General features: G+C 50.0%; 1 protein-coding gene across 1 annotated transcript in view; it reads right to left on the reverse strand.

Annotated features, from left to right (window-relative positions):
- ITGA9 (integrin subunit alpha 9) overlaps nt 1-18,085 on the reverse strand; it is a 285,545-nt gene extending 267,460 nt beyond the window's left edge. The window contains exons 1-2 of the mRNA XM_038761964.1: nt 17,868-18,085; nt 948-1,075 (exon numbers count right to left, since the gene is read on the reverse strand). Coding sequence (XP_038617892.1) covers nt 948-1,075; nt 17,868-18,085 — 346 coding nt within the window. The remainder of the gene's footprint in view (nt 1-947; nt 1,076-17,867) is intronic.
- Nucleotides 18,086-18,780: the final 695 nt, after the last annotated feature.

Consider the following 18,780-nt stretch of genomic DNA (forward strand, 5'->3'; position numbering starts at 1 on the left):
GTGAAAAGCATGGTATTAAGCACTTGGGAGAGTGGACTACAAGTGTTTTTCATTTGTTTGTTTTTGTGATATTTGTTAAGTACTTCTTATGGGCCAGGCACTGTTCTAAGCGCTGGGGTAGATATGAGGTAATTAGATTGGATACAATCCATGTCCCACAATGGGGCTCCCAATCTTAATCCTCATTTTGCATGTGAGGTAACTGAGGGCTCAGAGAACTAAAATGACTTGCCCAAGGTCACAGCAGACAATTGGTGGAGGCAGGATTAGAATCCAGGTCCTTCTCACCTCCAGGTCCGCGCTTCATCCCTGACCATGAGCAGCAGAGGAAGAAATAGGCATGAAAATAAATGACAGATATGCACTTAAATGCTGCGGGGCTGAGGAGGGGGTAACTCTCATAGTGCTGAAAGGTCACAGATCCAAGGGCAGAGACAACACAGAAGAGAGAGGGAGTAGGGGACTTGACTGTGAGCCCGTTGTTGGGTAGGGACCATCTCTATATGTTGCCAACTTGTACTTCCCAAGCGCTTAGTACAGTGATCTGCACACAGTAAGTGCTCAATAAATATGATTGAATGAATGAAAGGGGAGATGAGGGCTTAGTCAGGGAAGACCTCTTGGAATCTGTTGGCTGTGAAGAGGGAGGGCATTCCAGGCCAGAGGCAGGACGTGGGTGAGAGAGATGAGATAGAGGTCCCCCTCTCAAAGAGATACCAGAGTCAACCCCCTGGTGGGCCCCCATCCATTCAAGCCCAGACAGCTCCAATCCCCACCCTGAGTCGGCTTCCAAGAGAAGAGATGTGATTTTAATAATGCTCTGAAGGTGAAGAGAGTGGACGTCTGTGGGATATGAAGGGGGAGGGGATTCCAGACCAGAAGGAGGAGGTGGGCAAGTGTTCTGGGAGGGCAAGGATGTGGAGGTCCAGCGGTCCTCGTCCTCTCACCTCGGGCCATGTCCAGCTCGGTGCACCTCCTGTCTGGGTTGGTGTGCACGCGGCATTTAAAGATGGCTCCAGGTGACTTAACCAGGGTACTGTACTTGGAATCCGCCTTGGGAGCTCCCACCAGGATCCTGGAAAGCCGAGGGAAAGCACAAGATCAGGACATTGCCATCACTTCTCCACACCGTGCAGATTTTCCATGGCTTTTCCGTCCCCTCGAAAATCTGTCTCAGCAGTCTGTATCTGCGGAACACCAGAAGTCACTACAATAGTAATAATAATTAATAATTATGGGACTTTTTAAACACTTACTATGTGCCCAGCACTGTTCTAAGTGCAAGTTAACCAGGTTAGAAACAATCCCTGCCCCACATGGGGCTCACATGTTTAATCCCCATTTTACGAATGAGGTCACTGAGGCCCAGAGAAGTGAAGTGACTTGCCTAAGGCCACACGGCAGGCAAGTGGCAGAGCCGGGATTAGGACGCAGGTCACTATGACTCTCAGGCCCGGACTCTATCCACTAAGCCATGCTGCACCTTATGCATTCATTCATTCATTCATTCAATCGTATATATTGAGTGCCTAATGTGTGCAACATGCTTGTACTTGGGAGAGTACAAGACAACAATAAATGGACACATTCCCAGCCCACAGTGAGCTTACAGTCTAGGGAGGGAGACAGACAGTAATATAAATAAATAAGTAAATCACAGATATGGACATACCCATGTGTCCACTGTTCTCATTTTCCCCAAACCATTTCCATGTTGATGTCATCCCACATCACACCATGACTGCTGGGAGTGACAATCAGTCAATCATATTTATTGAGTACTTACGGTGTGCAAAGCACTATACTAAGTGCTTGGGAAAGTACAACCTAAAAATCTAACAGACACATTATCTGTGCACCCTGAAGACTCCAAGCTCACTGTGGGAAGGGGATGAATCTACCAACTCTGTTATGTGGTTATATTGTACTCTTCCAACCTCTTAGTGCAGTGTTCTGCACACAATAAGTGTGCAATAAATATGACTGATTGACTGATTGATCATTTACCTCACCTGTAAAATGGGGATTAAGACTGTGAGTTCCTCATGGGGCACAGACTGTGTCCTACCTGCTTATCATGTGTCCATCTCAGCGCTCAGTACAGTGCCTAAACATAGCATAGTAAGCGCTTAACAAATACCTTAAAAAAATGCACAGGTAGAAATTAGAATCACCCCTGTCCCTCAAGGGGCTCACAATCTAAGAGTTTAAGTGGGGAGAAGGGATTGGAGACAGACCCATCAGGAGTGATGAAAAACTAAAACACAATACAAATAGGTGAAACAGGGAAAGCAGCATGGCCTACTAGACAAAGCACAGGCCAGGGAGTCAGAGGACTTGGGTTCTAATCCCAGCTCCACCACTCTTCTGTGTGAATCTGGGCAAGTCACATACCTTTTCTGTTCCTCGGTTACCTCATCTATAAAATGGGGATGAAGTCCATGAGCCCTATGTGGGACACGGGCTGTGTCCAACCAGGCCCGTGATCTACCCATTAGGCCACACTGCTTCTCTAGTTACAATCATTGTGCTGTTCAAGTTAAAACAGCAAACTGAGATTTTTCCCAAACCTTGCTCTGCAAAGAAACCTTTTCATTCTGCTGTTGGAATGACCATGTGTGGGGGAGAGTAGGGGTGGTTAAGACAGGTTTACCCCTCCTCTGGCATCGATCTTTACCTCAAGCTTTTATTCAGCCTAGATTCTACTTCAATCAAACTACCCTTATCTAAAGCTAATTCAGCTTCCTGAGATTCTGCTTCAATCAAAGAGACCACCCTTATCTGAAGCTAATTCGGCTACCTGATCAAAAGGGTCGGAGAGGACCAGATGGCTTTCAACTCCAAAAACTCACTGGAAAGTTGGCATCAGCTTTGTTCCTTGCTAAACTCGGAGTTGAAAGAGAGCTAACCAGCCTCATTACAACACCTATTAAAATCTCCCCTGGCCCAGTTCCCGAGATTAGAGTAGGAAGTGTTTTCTTATTCAATACCCACTGCCTGGCTCTTCTACAAAGGCATCCGGGGAGAAGGACGTATAATAATAAATGTTAATTTAATTTAATTTTGGTATTTATTAAGTACTTACTACATGCCAAGCACTGGGGTGGAAACAAGATAATCAGGTGAACACAGGGACCATCTCCCAGGCACTGTACTAAGAATAAGTTATCAAGTTAGGAAGCAGCATGGCTCAGTTGAAAGAGCCCGGGCTTGGGAGTCAGAGATCATGGGTTCTAATCCCAGCTCCGCTGTCAGCTGTGTGACTTTGGGCAAGTCACTTAACTTCTCTGTGCCTCAGTTCCCTCATCTATAAAATGGGGATTAAGACTGTGAGCACCACAAGGAATCATCTGATTATCTTGTATCCCCCCCAGTGCTTAGAACGGTGCTTGGCACATAGTAAGTGCTTAACAAATGCCATCATTATTACTATTACTATCAGATTAGACACAGTCCTTGGCCCACAAGGGGCTCACAGTCATACTCCCCATGTTACTGATGAGGGAACTGAGGCACAGGAAAGTGAAGTGACTGGTCCAAGGTCACACAGAGGAAAAGTGGCGGAGCCAGGAATAGGACCTAAGTCCTTCTGACTCCCAGGCCCATGCTCTATCCACTAGGCCACACTGCTTCACACTGCTCTTCCTACCCTAGGGAGTGGATTTCCACTCCCCAGGCCAGGGAGCAGCATCTCAGGAATCAACATGCCTGTTCTTGCGGGAAGAGAGTTCCCAAAAAAGTGGTGAGTTCAGCTGAGGGAATGGGACGGTGCCGAGACATGAGGAACCTTCCTCCCCCTCCTGGCCCCTAGACTTGGCATCCACAACTCAAGCACTGCAGTGTCTCCTCATCTGATCACCCAGCTGTGTGAAGTGCTGAGGACATTCTTTTTTTTAAATAGGCCCATTTCTGGCTGTGGACTAAAAAGAGAATAATGGAACACAGCCAAGAAGACCCAGGGCTTCCAGTGACTGCAAGCATCCACCCCCACAAAACGCATGCACACACACACACACACACACACACACACACACACACACACACACACACACACACAGACCAGAGACCGCAAACCGCGTTACAAGCTCCCAAATGCCTCACCCATCTTGGTCAACCCAATAGTTCTGTTCCTCCTGATAAATCTCGGGTCCCCATTTTGCTCCAGAAGCCGCCCCAATTGTGATCTGGAGGGACCCATTCCGGACCTGGGAGTCAAACTCTGGGCATGTCCAGGGGGAAACTCCAGGTGCTGCCTAAATCCAATCCCACAAGGGCCAAGGGGCCTCGGGCAGAGAACAGGGGAGGCAAGGGACAAACAACAGGAAATGCCCGTAATCCGTTCCCACAGGAAACAGAGCGGGAGAAACTAGCTGCAGCTTCTGGGGGGTGGGCGTGGGGAGGTGGGATGGAGAGATCCACTCTGGGTCACTAGAGTCGGTCCATCAGTCCTATTTATTGAATGCGTACTGTGTGCAGAGCCCTCTACTAAGTGCTTGGGAGAAGACAACAGAACAATAGAACAAACACATTCCCTGACTGTGATGCAACGGGCTCATAGTCTGAAGAGGTTAGGGATGGAGACAAAGAGAGTTAAAGGTGTTAGATGATCCATCCTTCATCACCTGATTACTCCAAGCAATCTAATACAAATGTCAGAGACAGAGTGCTGAGCTCAATGGTCCATCCCCCCCACCCTACCTCCTTCCCCTACCCACGGCACCTGTAAATATGTTTGTACAGATTTATTACTCTATTTTACTTGTACATATTTACTATTGTATTTATTTTGTTAATAATGTGCATCTAGCTTTATTTTTATTTATTCAGATGAACTGACACCTGTCCATATGTTTTGTTTTGTTGTCTGTCTCCCCTTTCTAAACTGTGAGCCAGCCTGTCCACTTCCCAAGCACTTAGTACAGTGCTCTGCACACAGTAAGCACTCAATAAATAAGAATTAATGAATGAATGTCTTATGGTCTTCTTTAGCACACGCGCGTGCGCGCGCACACACACACACACACTCGCATGTCCCATAGACTCATGAACTTATATACACCCATGTACAAGGAAACAAAACCCACACTTCCTTTTAACTCTTCCTAGGTGTCACTATTCCCCTCGCCTCCAAATCCACCAGACCCCATCTCCCCACATCTTTAAATCCCCCCTGACACTTCAACTCCCTCAGGGAGTCTTCACTGAACAACAGAAGCGGCATGGCCCAGTGGGTAGAGCACAGGCCTTGGTGTCAGAAGGACCTGTTTTCTAATCCAGCTCCACCACTTGACTGCTGTCTGACCTTGGGAAAATCACTTCGCTTGCAATATGCCTCCATTACCTCATCTGTAAAACAGGGATTAAGACTGGGAGTCCCACGTGGGACATGGACTGTGTCCAACCTGATTAGCTTGTATCTACCTCAGTGCTTAGTACAGTGCCTGACACACAGTAAGCACCTAATACCATAAAAAAAAAACAATTCCCAACACCCAGTCACTTAAACACAACGGTCAATCTTAGCACTTGTCGATTTTGCCCCTTGCCTCAACACTTAACATACACATGAAGAATTTCTTTGGTATTTTCATTTTCATTTTCAGTTATTTATTTGGTGAATGCACCGTGATTTGTGGGGGTTTCTTCCTTATTTTCTTCTAGTTCTTCCTCCTGCTTCTGCTATTTGCAAACATTTCTCCACTACTAGGACTGCAAGCTCCTTGAGGGCGGGGAACTTGAGCATCTTGCTTCTGTTTTCTCTCCCAAGCACTTAGTTCAATACCCCACACTCAACAGGAGCCCATTAAATACAGCTGATTTATAGATTTAATCTGATATATGCCCTAGATTATTGAGGCTCTAGTCCAAGGGGCTGTCACCTCCAATCAATCAATCAATCAATCCTATTTACAGAGTGCTTACTGTGTGCTGAGCATCTTAGTGCTTGAAAGAATACAATAGAATAGAACAATAAAACAGACGCATTCCCTGCCCACAACAAGTCTAGAAAGGGAGACAGACATTAATAAAAATAAATAAATTATGGATATGGCCATGAGTGATGTGAGCCTGGGAGTGGGGATGAATAAAGGAAGCAAGTCACCCCCATATGGTATTCCTACCTCTTCCACACCTCATAATTCCCTTCAGGGTCCTCAGCCCTTGCAGGAACAGCTCATCAATCCTCTGTCCTGCCCCACACTGGTGTTTCTGAATGCCAAATTCCCACCAGTTAGGGACACAACTTCTCAAGCCAACCTGCTCACTGTGCTATTTTCTCACCTCTCCTGCAGCCAAACTCTTGCTCATGTCCTCCCTTCTCCCTGGAACTCACTCCTCCTACACATCCGACAAGCCATGGCTCTCCCCATCTTCAAGGCCCTTTGGAAATCACATCTCCAGGAGGCCTTTCCTGATCTCCCCCAAACAATCAATCAATCAATGGTATCTAACAATTGATTGACTGATCAAGCCCTTACTGTGTGGAGAGCACTGTACTAAGCGCTTGGGAGAGTACAATACAAAGTTGGTAGACACATTCCTGGACCTCAGCGAGTTTAGTCTCTCCATCATAATTCCTTCCCCTACTACAATTTCAGCACTCCTGCATCACCTAAGCACTCACCGTCCTCTCCTCTCCTGCACATAGCACTCATATCCATATATATATATATATATATATTTAAAGGTACTTGTTAACACTCACTATGTACCAGACACTGTACTAAGCACGAGGATAGATACAAGAACATCAGGTTGGAGACAGTTCTTGTCTCACGTGGGGCTCACTGTCTTAATCCTCATTTTACCGATGATGTAACTGAGACATCGTTACATAGACATAGAGAAGTTAAAGTGACTTGCCCAAGATCACGCAGCAAACAAGTGGTGGGGGCAGGATTAGAACCCAGGACCTCTGACTCCCAGGCCTGTGCTCTTTCCACTAGGCCACACTGCTTTGAACTCTGTTTTAGTACCCAGCACTCCCACTAGATTCTGAACTCCTCAGGGACGGGGATCAGGTCTACCAACTCCAATGTGCTCTCCCAAGCTCTTGATACAGTGCTCTGCACAGAGTAATACTCTCTGCGTTCTCCAGCATCTACCTTTTCAGGGCTTAGAACAGTGCTTGGCACATAGTAAGTGCTTAACAAATACCATAATTATTACCTATGGTACACTAGCCCCCCACCATGTCATGTCGGGAGGAGCGCTGGGAATGCCAGACAGAGAAGAAATGCTGCCTGGTGGATAGAGCACGTGCCTGGGAGTAAGAGGAACCTAGGTTCTAATCTCAGCTCCACAACTTGTCTGCTGTGTAACCTTGGACAAGTTTCTTCACTTCTCTGTGCCTCAGTTCCCTATTCTGTAAAATGCGGATGAAGACTGTGAGCCCCATGTGGGAAAGGGTTTGTGTCCAATCTGATTAGCTTGTCTGCACCCCAGTGGTTAGTACAGTGCCTGGCACTTAACAAATAGCTTTAAAAAAAAAAAGTCCAGAAAATCAACATGACTTAGTGGATAGAGCACAGGCCTGGGTCTCAGAAGGACCTGGGTTTTAATCCCGGCAGCACCACTTGTCTTCTGTGTGACCTTGGACAAGTCACTCTGATTCTCTGGACCTCAGTTACCTCACCTGTAATATGGGGATTAAGATTGGGACACAGGGACTGTGTCCAACCTGATTAAACTTAAAATCCACCCCAGCGCTTAGATCAGTGTCTGGCACATAGTCAGTGCTCAACAAATACCATTAAAAAAGCAACAATTTAATAAACACCACAAAGCAGCAGGCAGTGAGTGGCAGGCCCGTTAAGAGGCTGCTGCCTTGGCTACCAGCAAAGCTCACTGGAAAGGAGGCGAGGTTCAGTTCAGACCAGGAAATGAAGGGTGATGGTGAGCTCCCATCTAGGAGAAGAAAGGAAAGAATCATTCTTTGGAAAACCAAAGCAAAGGGCAACTTCCAAAGTCTTGAGAGGGAGTTATAAAAGCCTGCTGGTTTCTTCTAATAATCTCCCCTCTCGAAGAAAAAAAAAATCAATGAATCCAGTTTTTCTCCAAGGATTTCCCTTCTTTGGGGCAGAAGCCCAGAATTCCAGCCTCTCTTGGGGGCCAAGGGTGTCCGTTGCTTGTCTTGGGGCATCATCAAATAAGCTGCCAACTTCCAAATCCGGGCCCTGCCAAGAGGAGGAGCCAAGCAAACCCTTAGAGACTTTCACTCCAAACCCTCCAAAGCAAGGAAAGAGAGGGTTTTATCTGGGAGAAGGGTGGGGCCTCTCCTTCCGGTCAGACGCAGGGAGGAGCTTAGAGAGCTCAAACTGGGTCATTCAGTCAGTTGTATTTATTGATCACTTACTGTGTTCAGAGCACTGGACTAAGGGCTTGGGAAAGTATGATAGAACAATAGAACAGACACATTCCCTGTCCACAGTCAAATTACATTGGCTCTCCCCAGGTGCAGGCCTTTCAGGGTGAGGGATAGCATACTCTCTCAATCATATAGTACAGTGCTCTACACACGGTAAGTGCTCAATAAATACCACTGACTGACTGATTGACTGACTCGGTGAAATGGAAAAAGAGAGTGGAGCAGGTCTTTTCTGCGTCGTAGGCATTTCTCGAACTCGAGATTTTGGAGGCAAGACCTCAATATCCTGATTTCAGGTCCAGCTTTTGTCCTGGTGGGGCTACTGTGAGAGAGTCCAGGGCTCCAAACAGGAACCCGCTCCTCCTCTCCTGCCAGGGAAGGGGTTGGCATTCCCACACAAGAGAATGGCCCGCCCCTTCCCAGGGAGGCTCCAGAAGAATGCTTTGTTTCTCTGTGTTTAGGCTTTTTCTCCTCGTTATGATGTGGGCTTGGCCTGTCTGGTCTGTCACACACCGAAAGGGAGGCTGAACAGGGTATGTTCCTGCTAACTCTGTCACACTGCGTGGCCGAGTGGAGTCGGAAGGACCTGGGTTCTAACCCCAGCTCCTCCACTGGTCAGCGATGTGACCTCTGCCAAGTGACTTCACTTCTCTGGGCCTCAGTTATCTCATCTGGAAAATGGGGGTTGAGACTGTGATCCCCCTATGGGACAGGGAGACTGTGTCCAACCCAATTAGCTTGTATCTACCCCAGGACTTAGTACAGTGCCTGGCACATAGTAAGCACTTAATAAAATACTGGCCTTCCTCTTTGTCACTTAGGGAAGAGTTCTGGGAATGCCAATCAGACCAGTGGGAAAGATGGCTGGAAAACCTGTGCCTCAGTGACCTCATCTATAAAATGGGGATGAAGACTGTGAGCCCCATGTGGGACAGGGACTGTGTCCAACCTGTTTAGCTTGTATCTACCCCAGTGCTTAGAAACAGTGCTTGCCACATGGTAAGTGCTGAACAAATGCCAAATCACCATCATTATTATTATTATTATTACTCTCCCAAGTGCTTAGTATGGTGCTCTGCACATAGTAAGCGCTTGAGAAATTATTATTATTATGGCATCTGTTGAGTTCTAAGTGCTGGGATAGATACAAGTTCATCAGGTTGGACACCACCCCCATTCCACAAGGGGCTCACAGTCTACATAGGAGGGAGTAATAGTTAACCCCCATTATACCGATGGGGTAATTGAGGCCCAGGGAAATGAAGTGACTTGCCCCAGGCCATGCAGCTGACAAGGGGCAGAGCCCAGGTCCTCTGACCCCCAAGCAGGGGCTCTTTTCACTAGGCCACACTGCTTCTTGATTAATTGATTGATCGAGGCTGACCAGTCCTGCATCTGATTGGCTGCCCGCCGCCATCTGGAGGGAAGCCAAATCCTTCTCCCTCCCCTGTGCTGATCACTCTCAATCTGCAGGTTCTACCCACCCGAATCATTCCAGCACACTCTTTGGCTCCACCACTTGTCTGCTGTGTGACCTGGAGCAAGTCACTTTGCTTCTCTGTGCCTCAGTTATCTCATCTGTAAAAATGGGGATTAAAACTGTGAGCCTCATAAGGGACAGGGACTGTGTCCAACCTGATAACCTTCTATCTACACCAGTGTTTAGAACAGTGCTTGGCACATATTAAGTGCTTAACAAATACTATTATTACTATTATTATCATCATTTGGCTCTAAACAGGCAACCAGCATTTACTTCAGTTAAGGGTTTCAACCACAACGGTAGCTGTTTAATCATTCAATCAATCCATCGATGGAATTTATTGAGGGCTTACTGTGTTCAGAGCACTGTGTTCAGTGCTTGGGAGGGGGCAATATACCCTGCCCACGAGCAGCAGAGTCTAGAGGAGATAAGAGAATCTTAAAACTTCACCTGGGAACACCAGCCAATCCCCTTCAGATGCTTGCTCCTAACATACCCAGGGGACCCTTGGGGCTCTCTGCTAGTGTACCCCAAGATCGCTCCTGTAGTTTGATGCTAGCCTTTCTGGGTGCTTAGAGGTGGAAACTCCAAAAGTCATGGGAGGTCTTCACAGATGTGGAATTAGTCCCTTCCTTAAAGCAAGGGGTTACCTTCCCTTCCCCAGATACTGCTCACACCTCCCAGGAACACACAAGCTTCCACTCCCATTTCCCTACCCCCTCCTCCTGGCCCAGTTCCTCCCCTGTCATTGGCTGAGCTCTGTCTGTTGTCACCAAGGGAGTGACTGACACCCAGTGCTTAGTACAGTGCTTGGTACATAGTAAGGGTTTAACAAATACCATTATTATTATTATTATTATTCCAGCCAACGAGCATTCCCTCTGGAGGGAGAAGCAGCGCGGCCTAGTGAAAAGAACACAGGCTTGGGAATCAGAGGACCTGGGTTCTAGTCCCGGCTCTGCCACTTGTCTGCTGGGTGACCTTGGGCAAGTCACTTCTCTTCTCTGGGCCTCAGTTCCCTCATCTGGAAAATGGGGATGAAGACCGTGAGCCTTATGTGGGACAGGGACTGTGTCTCACCTGATTAGCTTATGTCAGCCCCAATGCTTATTACAGTGCCTGTCATATAGTAAGCACTTAACAAATGACATTATTACTGCTATGATTATTATTACTAATAATAATAATAATAATAGATTCCCTATTCTAGAATCTTCAGGCCTTACCCCCTTATACACACACACACACATGCACACACACACACACACATGTGTATGTGCATATATATATACATATATATATACATCTACATATATGTTGGGGGGGAGGGGAGAAGCAGTGTTATGCTGGATCTTGTTGGCCCTAAATCCCCACAAAACAGCCCCAGGAGTCACTTTAGAGTGTCCAGACCCCTTGCTAGATGGCTTTAGCCTTCAAGACAATCTGGTCAGCCACAGGGAGAAGGACCCATTGATGAGGAGTGGGATTTTATTGGAGCCAGACTGTATCATGGTGCAGCCGGCTAAGGAATCTGATCCAACTTGAAGAGACCCCCTCCACTGCCCCCATCCTCCCTGGTTGTCTCTCCAAGGCTTTGTCAGGAGCTGTGCGAACCAGGTAGCTTTCCAGGTCTGACTTGTTGCCAGTCAATGAGGACTCCCCGGGAGTCACCAGCTTGGGAAAATAGCACCTCCCCACCCTCTTCCCAGAGTCCCTGGGGGCATCAGTGATTCGGCCATCCTCAGCTGGAACAATGGCAGGAAGCATTGCTCTGAGATAGTAATAATAATAATTGTGGTATTTGTTAAGCAGTTATTATTTGCCAGGCACTGTACTAAGCGCTGGGGCGGATACAGGCAAATCAAGTTGGACCCAATCCATGTCCCAAATGGGGCTCACAGTCTCAATCCCCAATTTACAGATAAGGGAACTACTTAGGCGCAGAGGAGTGAAGTGAATCACCCAAGGTCACACAGCAGACAAGTGGAGGAGATGTGATTAGAACTCAGGTCCTTCTGACACCCAGGTCTGGGCTCTATCCACTAGGCCACCCTGATTCCCTTTTGATGCCAACTCCTTCCCCCAAGGGCCCTGCCTCAAAACTGCCTGATGACCTCATCAAACCTCCTAAGTCAGATTCCTTCTCCCTCCTTCATTTGTTTTCCTCTGGAGCATCACGTATCTATCCATCCCCAGAGCCAGAGACGTGAGAGGCGAGATGCCAGGGAGGAAGGCAGACCACCCAAATCATTCTGGGGGCCAAGGGGGGGGGTGAAAGAAATGCATTGGGGAGTGTTGGACATTGGCCTGAATCCACTCATTTCTATTCTGGGCTACTCCAGTTCCAGTCTCGCCAGCTGAGGGCTTGATCCGTATCGAGGAGTGAGAGAGAGGCAGGCTTTGTGGATGTTTGCAGACACGCGCTGCTCCTGTTCACATTCAGAGCACGCCCCCTGATACCAGCTATGACTACTAAAGGAAAAGCTCATTTGGTGTTTAAATAAGTTCTTTAGCACTAATGTAATCATAATAATCGTCGTGGCGTTTGTTAAGCGCTTACTATGTGCGTGGCGTTTGTTAAATGCTGGGGTAGATCCAAGCAAATCAGGTCCCACAACCTGTCCCACAACAGCCTCAGGGTCTTGATCCTTATTTTACAGATAAGGAGACTGAGGCAAAGAGAAATGAAGTGAGTTGCCCTGGGTCGCACAGCAGACAAGTGGTGGAGGCGAGATTAGAACCCAGGAACTTCTGACGCCCAGGCCCATCCTGGGAAGAAGTGTGTCCTAATGGAGAGTACGGGCTTGGGGATCAGAGGAGCTGGGGTCTAAATCCAGCTCTGCCACGTACCTGTGGTTGACCTTAGTCAAGTCACAGCTTCTCTGGGCCTCGGTTCTTTCAACTGCAAAATGGAGATTCAATACCAGTTCTCTCTCTCCTACTTAAAAGCTCCACATGGGACTTGATTACCTTTTATCTACCCCACTTCTTAGTACAGTGCTTGGCTCATAGTAAATGATTAACAAATATCACAATTATGATTATTTTTGTTATACTGATCTGTGAACACCACTTATTTATGCCATCTTTGCTTTTGCTATTTGTATCATTGATCTTCTTGCTACTCCTACTGACAGTAAATGATTTGGGTCTGATGGTCTCCCCTACTAAAGCTGTGCCCAAGCCCCAGAAAAGGCCCGGATCCTTGTCCCTGTCATACTCTGGGCTCCCTCAGACCCACTGGGGAGCCCCCAAATGACCCTCTCTGGGAACAGATGCCCAGGGTCAGAAGAGGCCTGGATATTTGTCTCTCCCTCTGGACTCCGCCGGGGTCCTCTCCCGGAATTAGACACCTGTTGCTGCTGCTTCTTCCGGGGTCTCCTGACCCAGACCGGGTTGAGGAGCATTAGTGCAGAAAAAGGCAGGGGGCTGGCCGATCCCAACTCCCACATCTGCCCTGGGGCTTGGGATGGATGTGGCTCCTTTCACTCATTCATTCAATCGTTCTTATTGAGTGCTTACTGTGTGCAGAGCACTGTACTCAGCACTTGGGAGAGTACAATGCAACAGTAAACAGACAGGTTCCTGATCCCTCCTCACGGGGAGCAAATTCAGAGGAGTAACCCATAAGAGGAAAGGTCTTGGGTGCCACAGATAAATATCGTACTCTCCCCAGCACTTAGGATAGTGTTTGGCACACAGTAAGGAGCAGCATGCCCTAGTGGAAAGAGCACTGGTCTGGGAGTCAGAGGACTTGGGTTCTACTCCCAGCTCTGCCATATGTCTGCTGGGCAGCCTGAGGCAAGTCACTTCACTTCTCTGGGCCTCATCTGTAAAATAGGGATTTAGACTGTGAGCCCAGTTCATAGAACAGTGCTTAGCACATACTAGATGCTTAACAAATACCATAGTTACTATTATTATTGCTAAACATTCAGTAAATGCGCTTGACTCTCAGAGCAAGAAAGCCAAAGTTCAAGGAGGAAGGGGAAGGGGGCTGAACATGAGGTGAGGTTTGGTTTTTTTTTAGCTTTAATTCTATTTGTTCTGACGACTTGACACCTGTCCACGTTTTGTTTTGTTGTCTGCCTCCCCGTTCTAGACTGTGAGCCCGTTGTTGGGTAGGGACCGTCTCTATATGTTGCCGACTTGTACTTCCCAAGCGCTTTGTACAGTGCTCTGCATACAGTAAGTGCTCAATAAAAACGATTGAATGAATGAATGAATAAATGAATGAATGAATTTTAATGTCCCTCTGTTCACGGATGTGTGGCCTAGGCTGGTTTACTAGGGGGAAAAAGAAGGCCATTATAGTGGGTGGAGAGGGGATGCTAGCAGGGTCAAATGACCAAGAGAAGCAGCATGGGGTAGTGGATAGAGCACAGGCCTGGGAGTCAGAAGATCATGAGTTCTGATCTCGACTCCTCCACTTGTCTGCTGTATGACCTTGGGAAAATCACTTCAGTTCTCTGTGCTTCAGTTACCTCATCTGTTCAATGGGGATTAAGACTGTGAGCCCCATGTGGGACAGGGACTGTGTCCGGCCCGATTTGCTTGTATCTACCCCAGCACTTAATACAGTGCCTGGCACAAAGTAAGTGCTTAATAAATACCATAATTTTTATTATAAGGGTGGAGGTCAGAGAGAAACACGATCACACGGTTCCTCCATGCGTCCTGGGGTCGCCTGTTAATTAGAACCAGAACCGGCTTTACTCACAGTATGGTGCTCTTCTGTGGTTGCAGGGAAGACCAATAGTTGTGAAGGTTCCAAAGGAAAGCACTCGGGCCCAAAAGCAGCATCAGAATCAGGCGTGTCAGAACCCTGAGTATTCCCAAACGGGGAAGCTACCAACTATCAATTAATCAATGGTAGTTTTTGAGCACTTACTTTGTACAGAGCACTACTTGGCACTTGGAAGAGTATACTAGAGCAGAGTCAGTAGTCATGTTCTCTGCTCATGACTACCAGGTTCCATAGCCATCTGCCCACCCTCCCACCATCTTCCGAAAAAACAGCCCAACCTTGATTCTCCTCTTAACCCCTCTCAGAAGGGTTTCGAATTGGGGGGGGAGGGGGGCGGGAAACTGCCACTGTGTGTGTGTGTGTGTGTGTGTGTGTGTGTGTGTGTGTGTGTGTGTGTGTGTGTGTGTGCGCACGTGCACGTGTGTGTGTGTTTGAGGGCCCACCTGGTCAGCGAGAACTTCCTCCCTCCCCGGGGGCCTGGATCGAACCTCAGGCTGGCCGTCAAAAGAGGGACAATTTCCCAGGTCCCTGCTGAAGCAGCAGTTTCACTGCTCAATCCCAGACTGCAAATACTCAGCCACGAGATTGGCAGGCACTGAGAAGGAGAGGGGAACCTCCAAGGAACCTGGTGTGGGGGGATGCATTCCCACCCCCACCCCCTGCCCTGCCTGTCTTGCTCAGAACCAGCCCCAGGCCCAGACTTTCGGCCATGCCTCCAAACTGAGGAGACCCCAGCCCTTCCCTTTTTCCCAGCTATTTTGGGAATGGAGAAAATGTGTCAGAAAAGGGCAGGCAGTTTTTTCCGTGGTTGGTGCTTTTCCTCAACGCACTTGTTCCAGCCCACTGTGAATGAAGTGACTTGGGGGTGGTCAGGGAGAAGGGTTTGGGTCCCATAAGTGGCCCCCAATTCCCTGGTAAGGGCACCAGGAGGGAGGAGGGGGATCGGGGTGGGGGTGGGGGTGGGGAATGAGCAGGCAAACATGGTGACAGAGGCAGGGGGTTGCTTGGGGAGAAAGGGAGAAAGAGGCTTGGGTCTACTGTTGGGAGAGGGTGAGCCCAAGGTCAATAGAGGAAGCTGTAGCAAGTCCTGTCTCTCCCCCCATTTGGGACGAGCTGCTCCTTGTCCACACCCTCTTCCTCTTCCCTGCCCCTCAATCCCGCAGCCTTAGAAGCTCCTGTTTCTGCAAATTGGAGCAGGGTAGTCTTAGCACCCAGCTCTCTCTCTGTCTCTCTCTCTCTCTCTCTCTCTCATTTATTAATAATTATAACGATGGTATTTGTTAAGCGCTTACTATGTGCAAAGTTCTAAGCATTGGGGGATACAAGGTGATCAGGTTGTCCCACGTGGGGCTCACAGTCTTCATCCCCATTTGACAGATGAGGTAACTGAGGCACAGAGAAGTTAAGTGGCATGCCCACGGTCACACAGCTGACAAGTGGCAGAGCCAGGATTCAAACCGATGACCTCCGACTCCCAAACCTGCACTCTTTCCACTGAACCACGCTGCTTCTCTATTGAGTGCTTACTGTGTGCAGAGCACTGTACTAAGTGCTTGGGAGAGTATTACACAACAATAAACAGACACATTCCCGGCCCTCAATTAGCTTACTGTCTAGTTTCGGGGAGACAGACGTCGATGCCAATAAATAAATGACAGTTATGGACATAAGCCCTGTGTGGCTGGGAGGGGGGACGAGCAAAGGGAACAGGTCAGGGAGACTCAGAAGGGAGTGGGAGATGAAGAAAAGTGGGGGCTTAGTCAGGGAAGGCCTCTTGGAGGAGATGGGCCTTCAATAAGGGCTTTGAAGGAGGGGAGAGTTATTGTCTGTCAGATTGGAGGAGGGAGGGCATTCCAGACCGGAGGCAAGACGTGGGCCAGGGATCAGCGTTGAGATAGAAGAGATGGAGGTACATTGAGGTGATTGGCATTAGCTGGGCGAAGTGTGCAGGCTGGGTTGTAGTAATAATGATGGCATTTATGAAGTGCTTACTATGTGCAAAGCACTATTCTAAGCGCTGAATCACTGTTCTAAGCGAGGTGAGGTAGAAGGGGGCAAGGTGGTGGAGTGCCTTAAAGCCGATGGTGAGGAGCTTTTGTCACACACACACACACACACACACACACACACGCACCTACACATTCACAGCCCCGGGACTGTTTCAAGTACTTTCCCATAAATGGCCCACGTGCGAGTACACACACACACACACACACACACACACACACACACACACACACACACACACACACACACACACACACACATCACACAACCCCCCACCCCCCACATGCCCGACCCCGGTACACAAACAAACAACGCGCCCGAAAGGCCGCTGGGCCCTCCTGCCCCATCCCCCAGGCGCTGGAGAGGGGATCCCCCAAGACTCCAACACCGGGGGCCTTTAAACTTGCTCCGTCGTGCTTGCCCTAAGCGCTCAGTACAGAGTCAGCGCCCGACTCCACAGCACCGAAGGGACAGCTCCGGGGATGGGATCGGTGGAGAGTGGGGGACTCCGGGGTCCTTGGGGATGGAGTCGGGAGGGAGTGAGGGATTCCAGGGTCCTTGAGGATGCGATTCTAGACTGTGAGCCCTTTACTGGGTAGGGACCGTCTCTATATGTTGCCGATTTGTACTGTCCAAGCGCATGGTACAGTGCTCTGCACACAGTAAGTGCTCAATAAATACGATTGAATGAATGAATGAATCAATGGGGAGTGGGGGACTCTGGGGTTCTCGGGGATGGGGGGGGGACTCCGGGGTCCTGGGGATGGGATCGGAGGGTTTCGGGGAGGGACAGTCTTTTAGACTGTGAGCCCACTGTTGGGTAGGGACTGTCTCTATATGTTGTCAACTTGTACTTCCCAAGCGCTTAGTACAGTGCTCTGCACACAGTGAGCGCTCAATAAATACGATTGATTGATTGATTGATTGAGGGGGAACTCCGGGGTCCTCGGGGATGGGATCAGTGGGGGGTGGAGGACTCTGGGGTCCTCGGGGACTGTGGGGGGGGGGGGGGGACGACTCCGGGGTCCTGGAGATGGGATCGGAGGGTGTTGGAGAGGGGGACTCCGGGGTACTGGGGATGGGATCCGTGGGGAGTGGAGGACTCTGGGGTCCTCGGGGATGGGGATGGGGGGGACTCCGGGGTACTACTGGGGATGGGATCCGTGGGGGGTGGAGGACTCTGGGGTCCTCGGGGATGGAGATGGGGGGGGACTCCGGGGTCCTGGGGACGGGGTCGGAGGATGTCGGGTCGGGGGCCTCACCATCGCGTGTTGTCGTGGACGTGCTGGAGGACGGCGTAGCCGAAGAAGGAGGCGGGGGGCCCCTGGAAGAGCAGGCTCTGGTCCGGGCCCAGGTTGTAGCCCCAGCCCAGAGACCCCAGCGCCGCCGCCGCCGCAGACAGCGCCCCCAGCAGCGCCCCGAGACCCCCGGGAACCCCCCGGGAACCCCGGGACGCCCCCGGGACCCACCGCCGGACCATGGCTCTCGACGACCGGCCCCGAGAGGACGGCTAGAAGGCGGGCGGCGGGAGGGCCGAAAGCGGGCGGCGGTGGGGAGGGGGGGCGCCGGACCCCTCCCCCCTCCCCTCTCCCCTCCGGGCCGGGACGGGGGTGGGGGTGGTCTCTCTGCCGCGACCACGACCCCCGGGGAGGTGTGTGTGTGATGTGTGAGTGTGTGTGTGTGAGTGTGCGCCCGCGTGTGCAGCCCTGGAGAAGAGAGAGGGGTGTGTGTGTGTGTGTGTGTGTGTGTGTGTGTGTGTGTGTGTGTGTGTGTGTGTGTGTGTGGTGTGTGTGCCGGGGTGTGAATGCGTGGGCCTGTCCCCGCTGGTGGTCGGCGGCGCGGTGCTGGGCGGTGCGTTGCGTTGCGGTGCGATGCGGAGAGGAGATGATGCTTCGTGCAGCGCGCTTTTTCCGCTCCCGGACCCGCGGCGCCCCCTGCAGGCCCCGACCGGACACCGGACGGGGGGCGGGGGCCGCGGGACGGGGCGGGCGGGCGGTTGGGACGGGACCCAACACCCGAAACCTACCGCCAGCAGCCGCCCGGCAGGACGAGGACCAGGACCAGGACGAGGAGGAGGAAAAGGAGGAGGAAGAGGTGGAGGAAGAGAAGGAGAAGAGAAGCAGCGTGGCTCAGTGCAAAGAGCACGGGCTTTGGAGCCGGAAGTCATGGGTTCAA

Source organism: Tachyglossus aculeatus, chromosome 2 (assembly GCF_015852505.1).
Source record: "Tachyglossus aculeatus isolate mTacAcu1 chromosome 2, mTacAcu1.pri, whole genome shotgun sequence".
Taxonomy (NCBI): domain Eukaryota; kingdom Metazoa; phylum Chordata; class Mammalia; order Monotremata; family Tachyglossidae; genus Tachyglossus; species Tachyglossus aculeatus.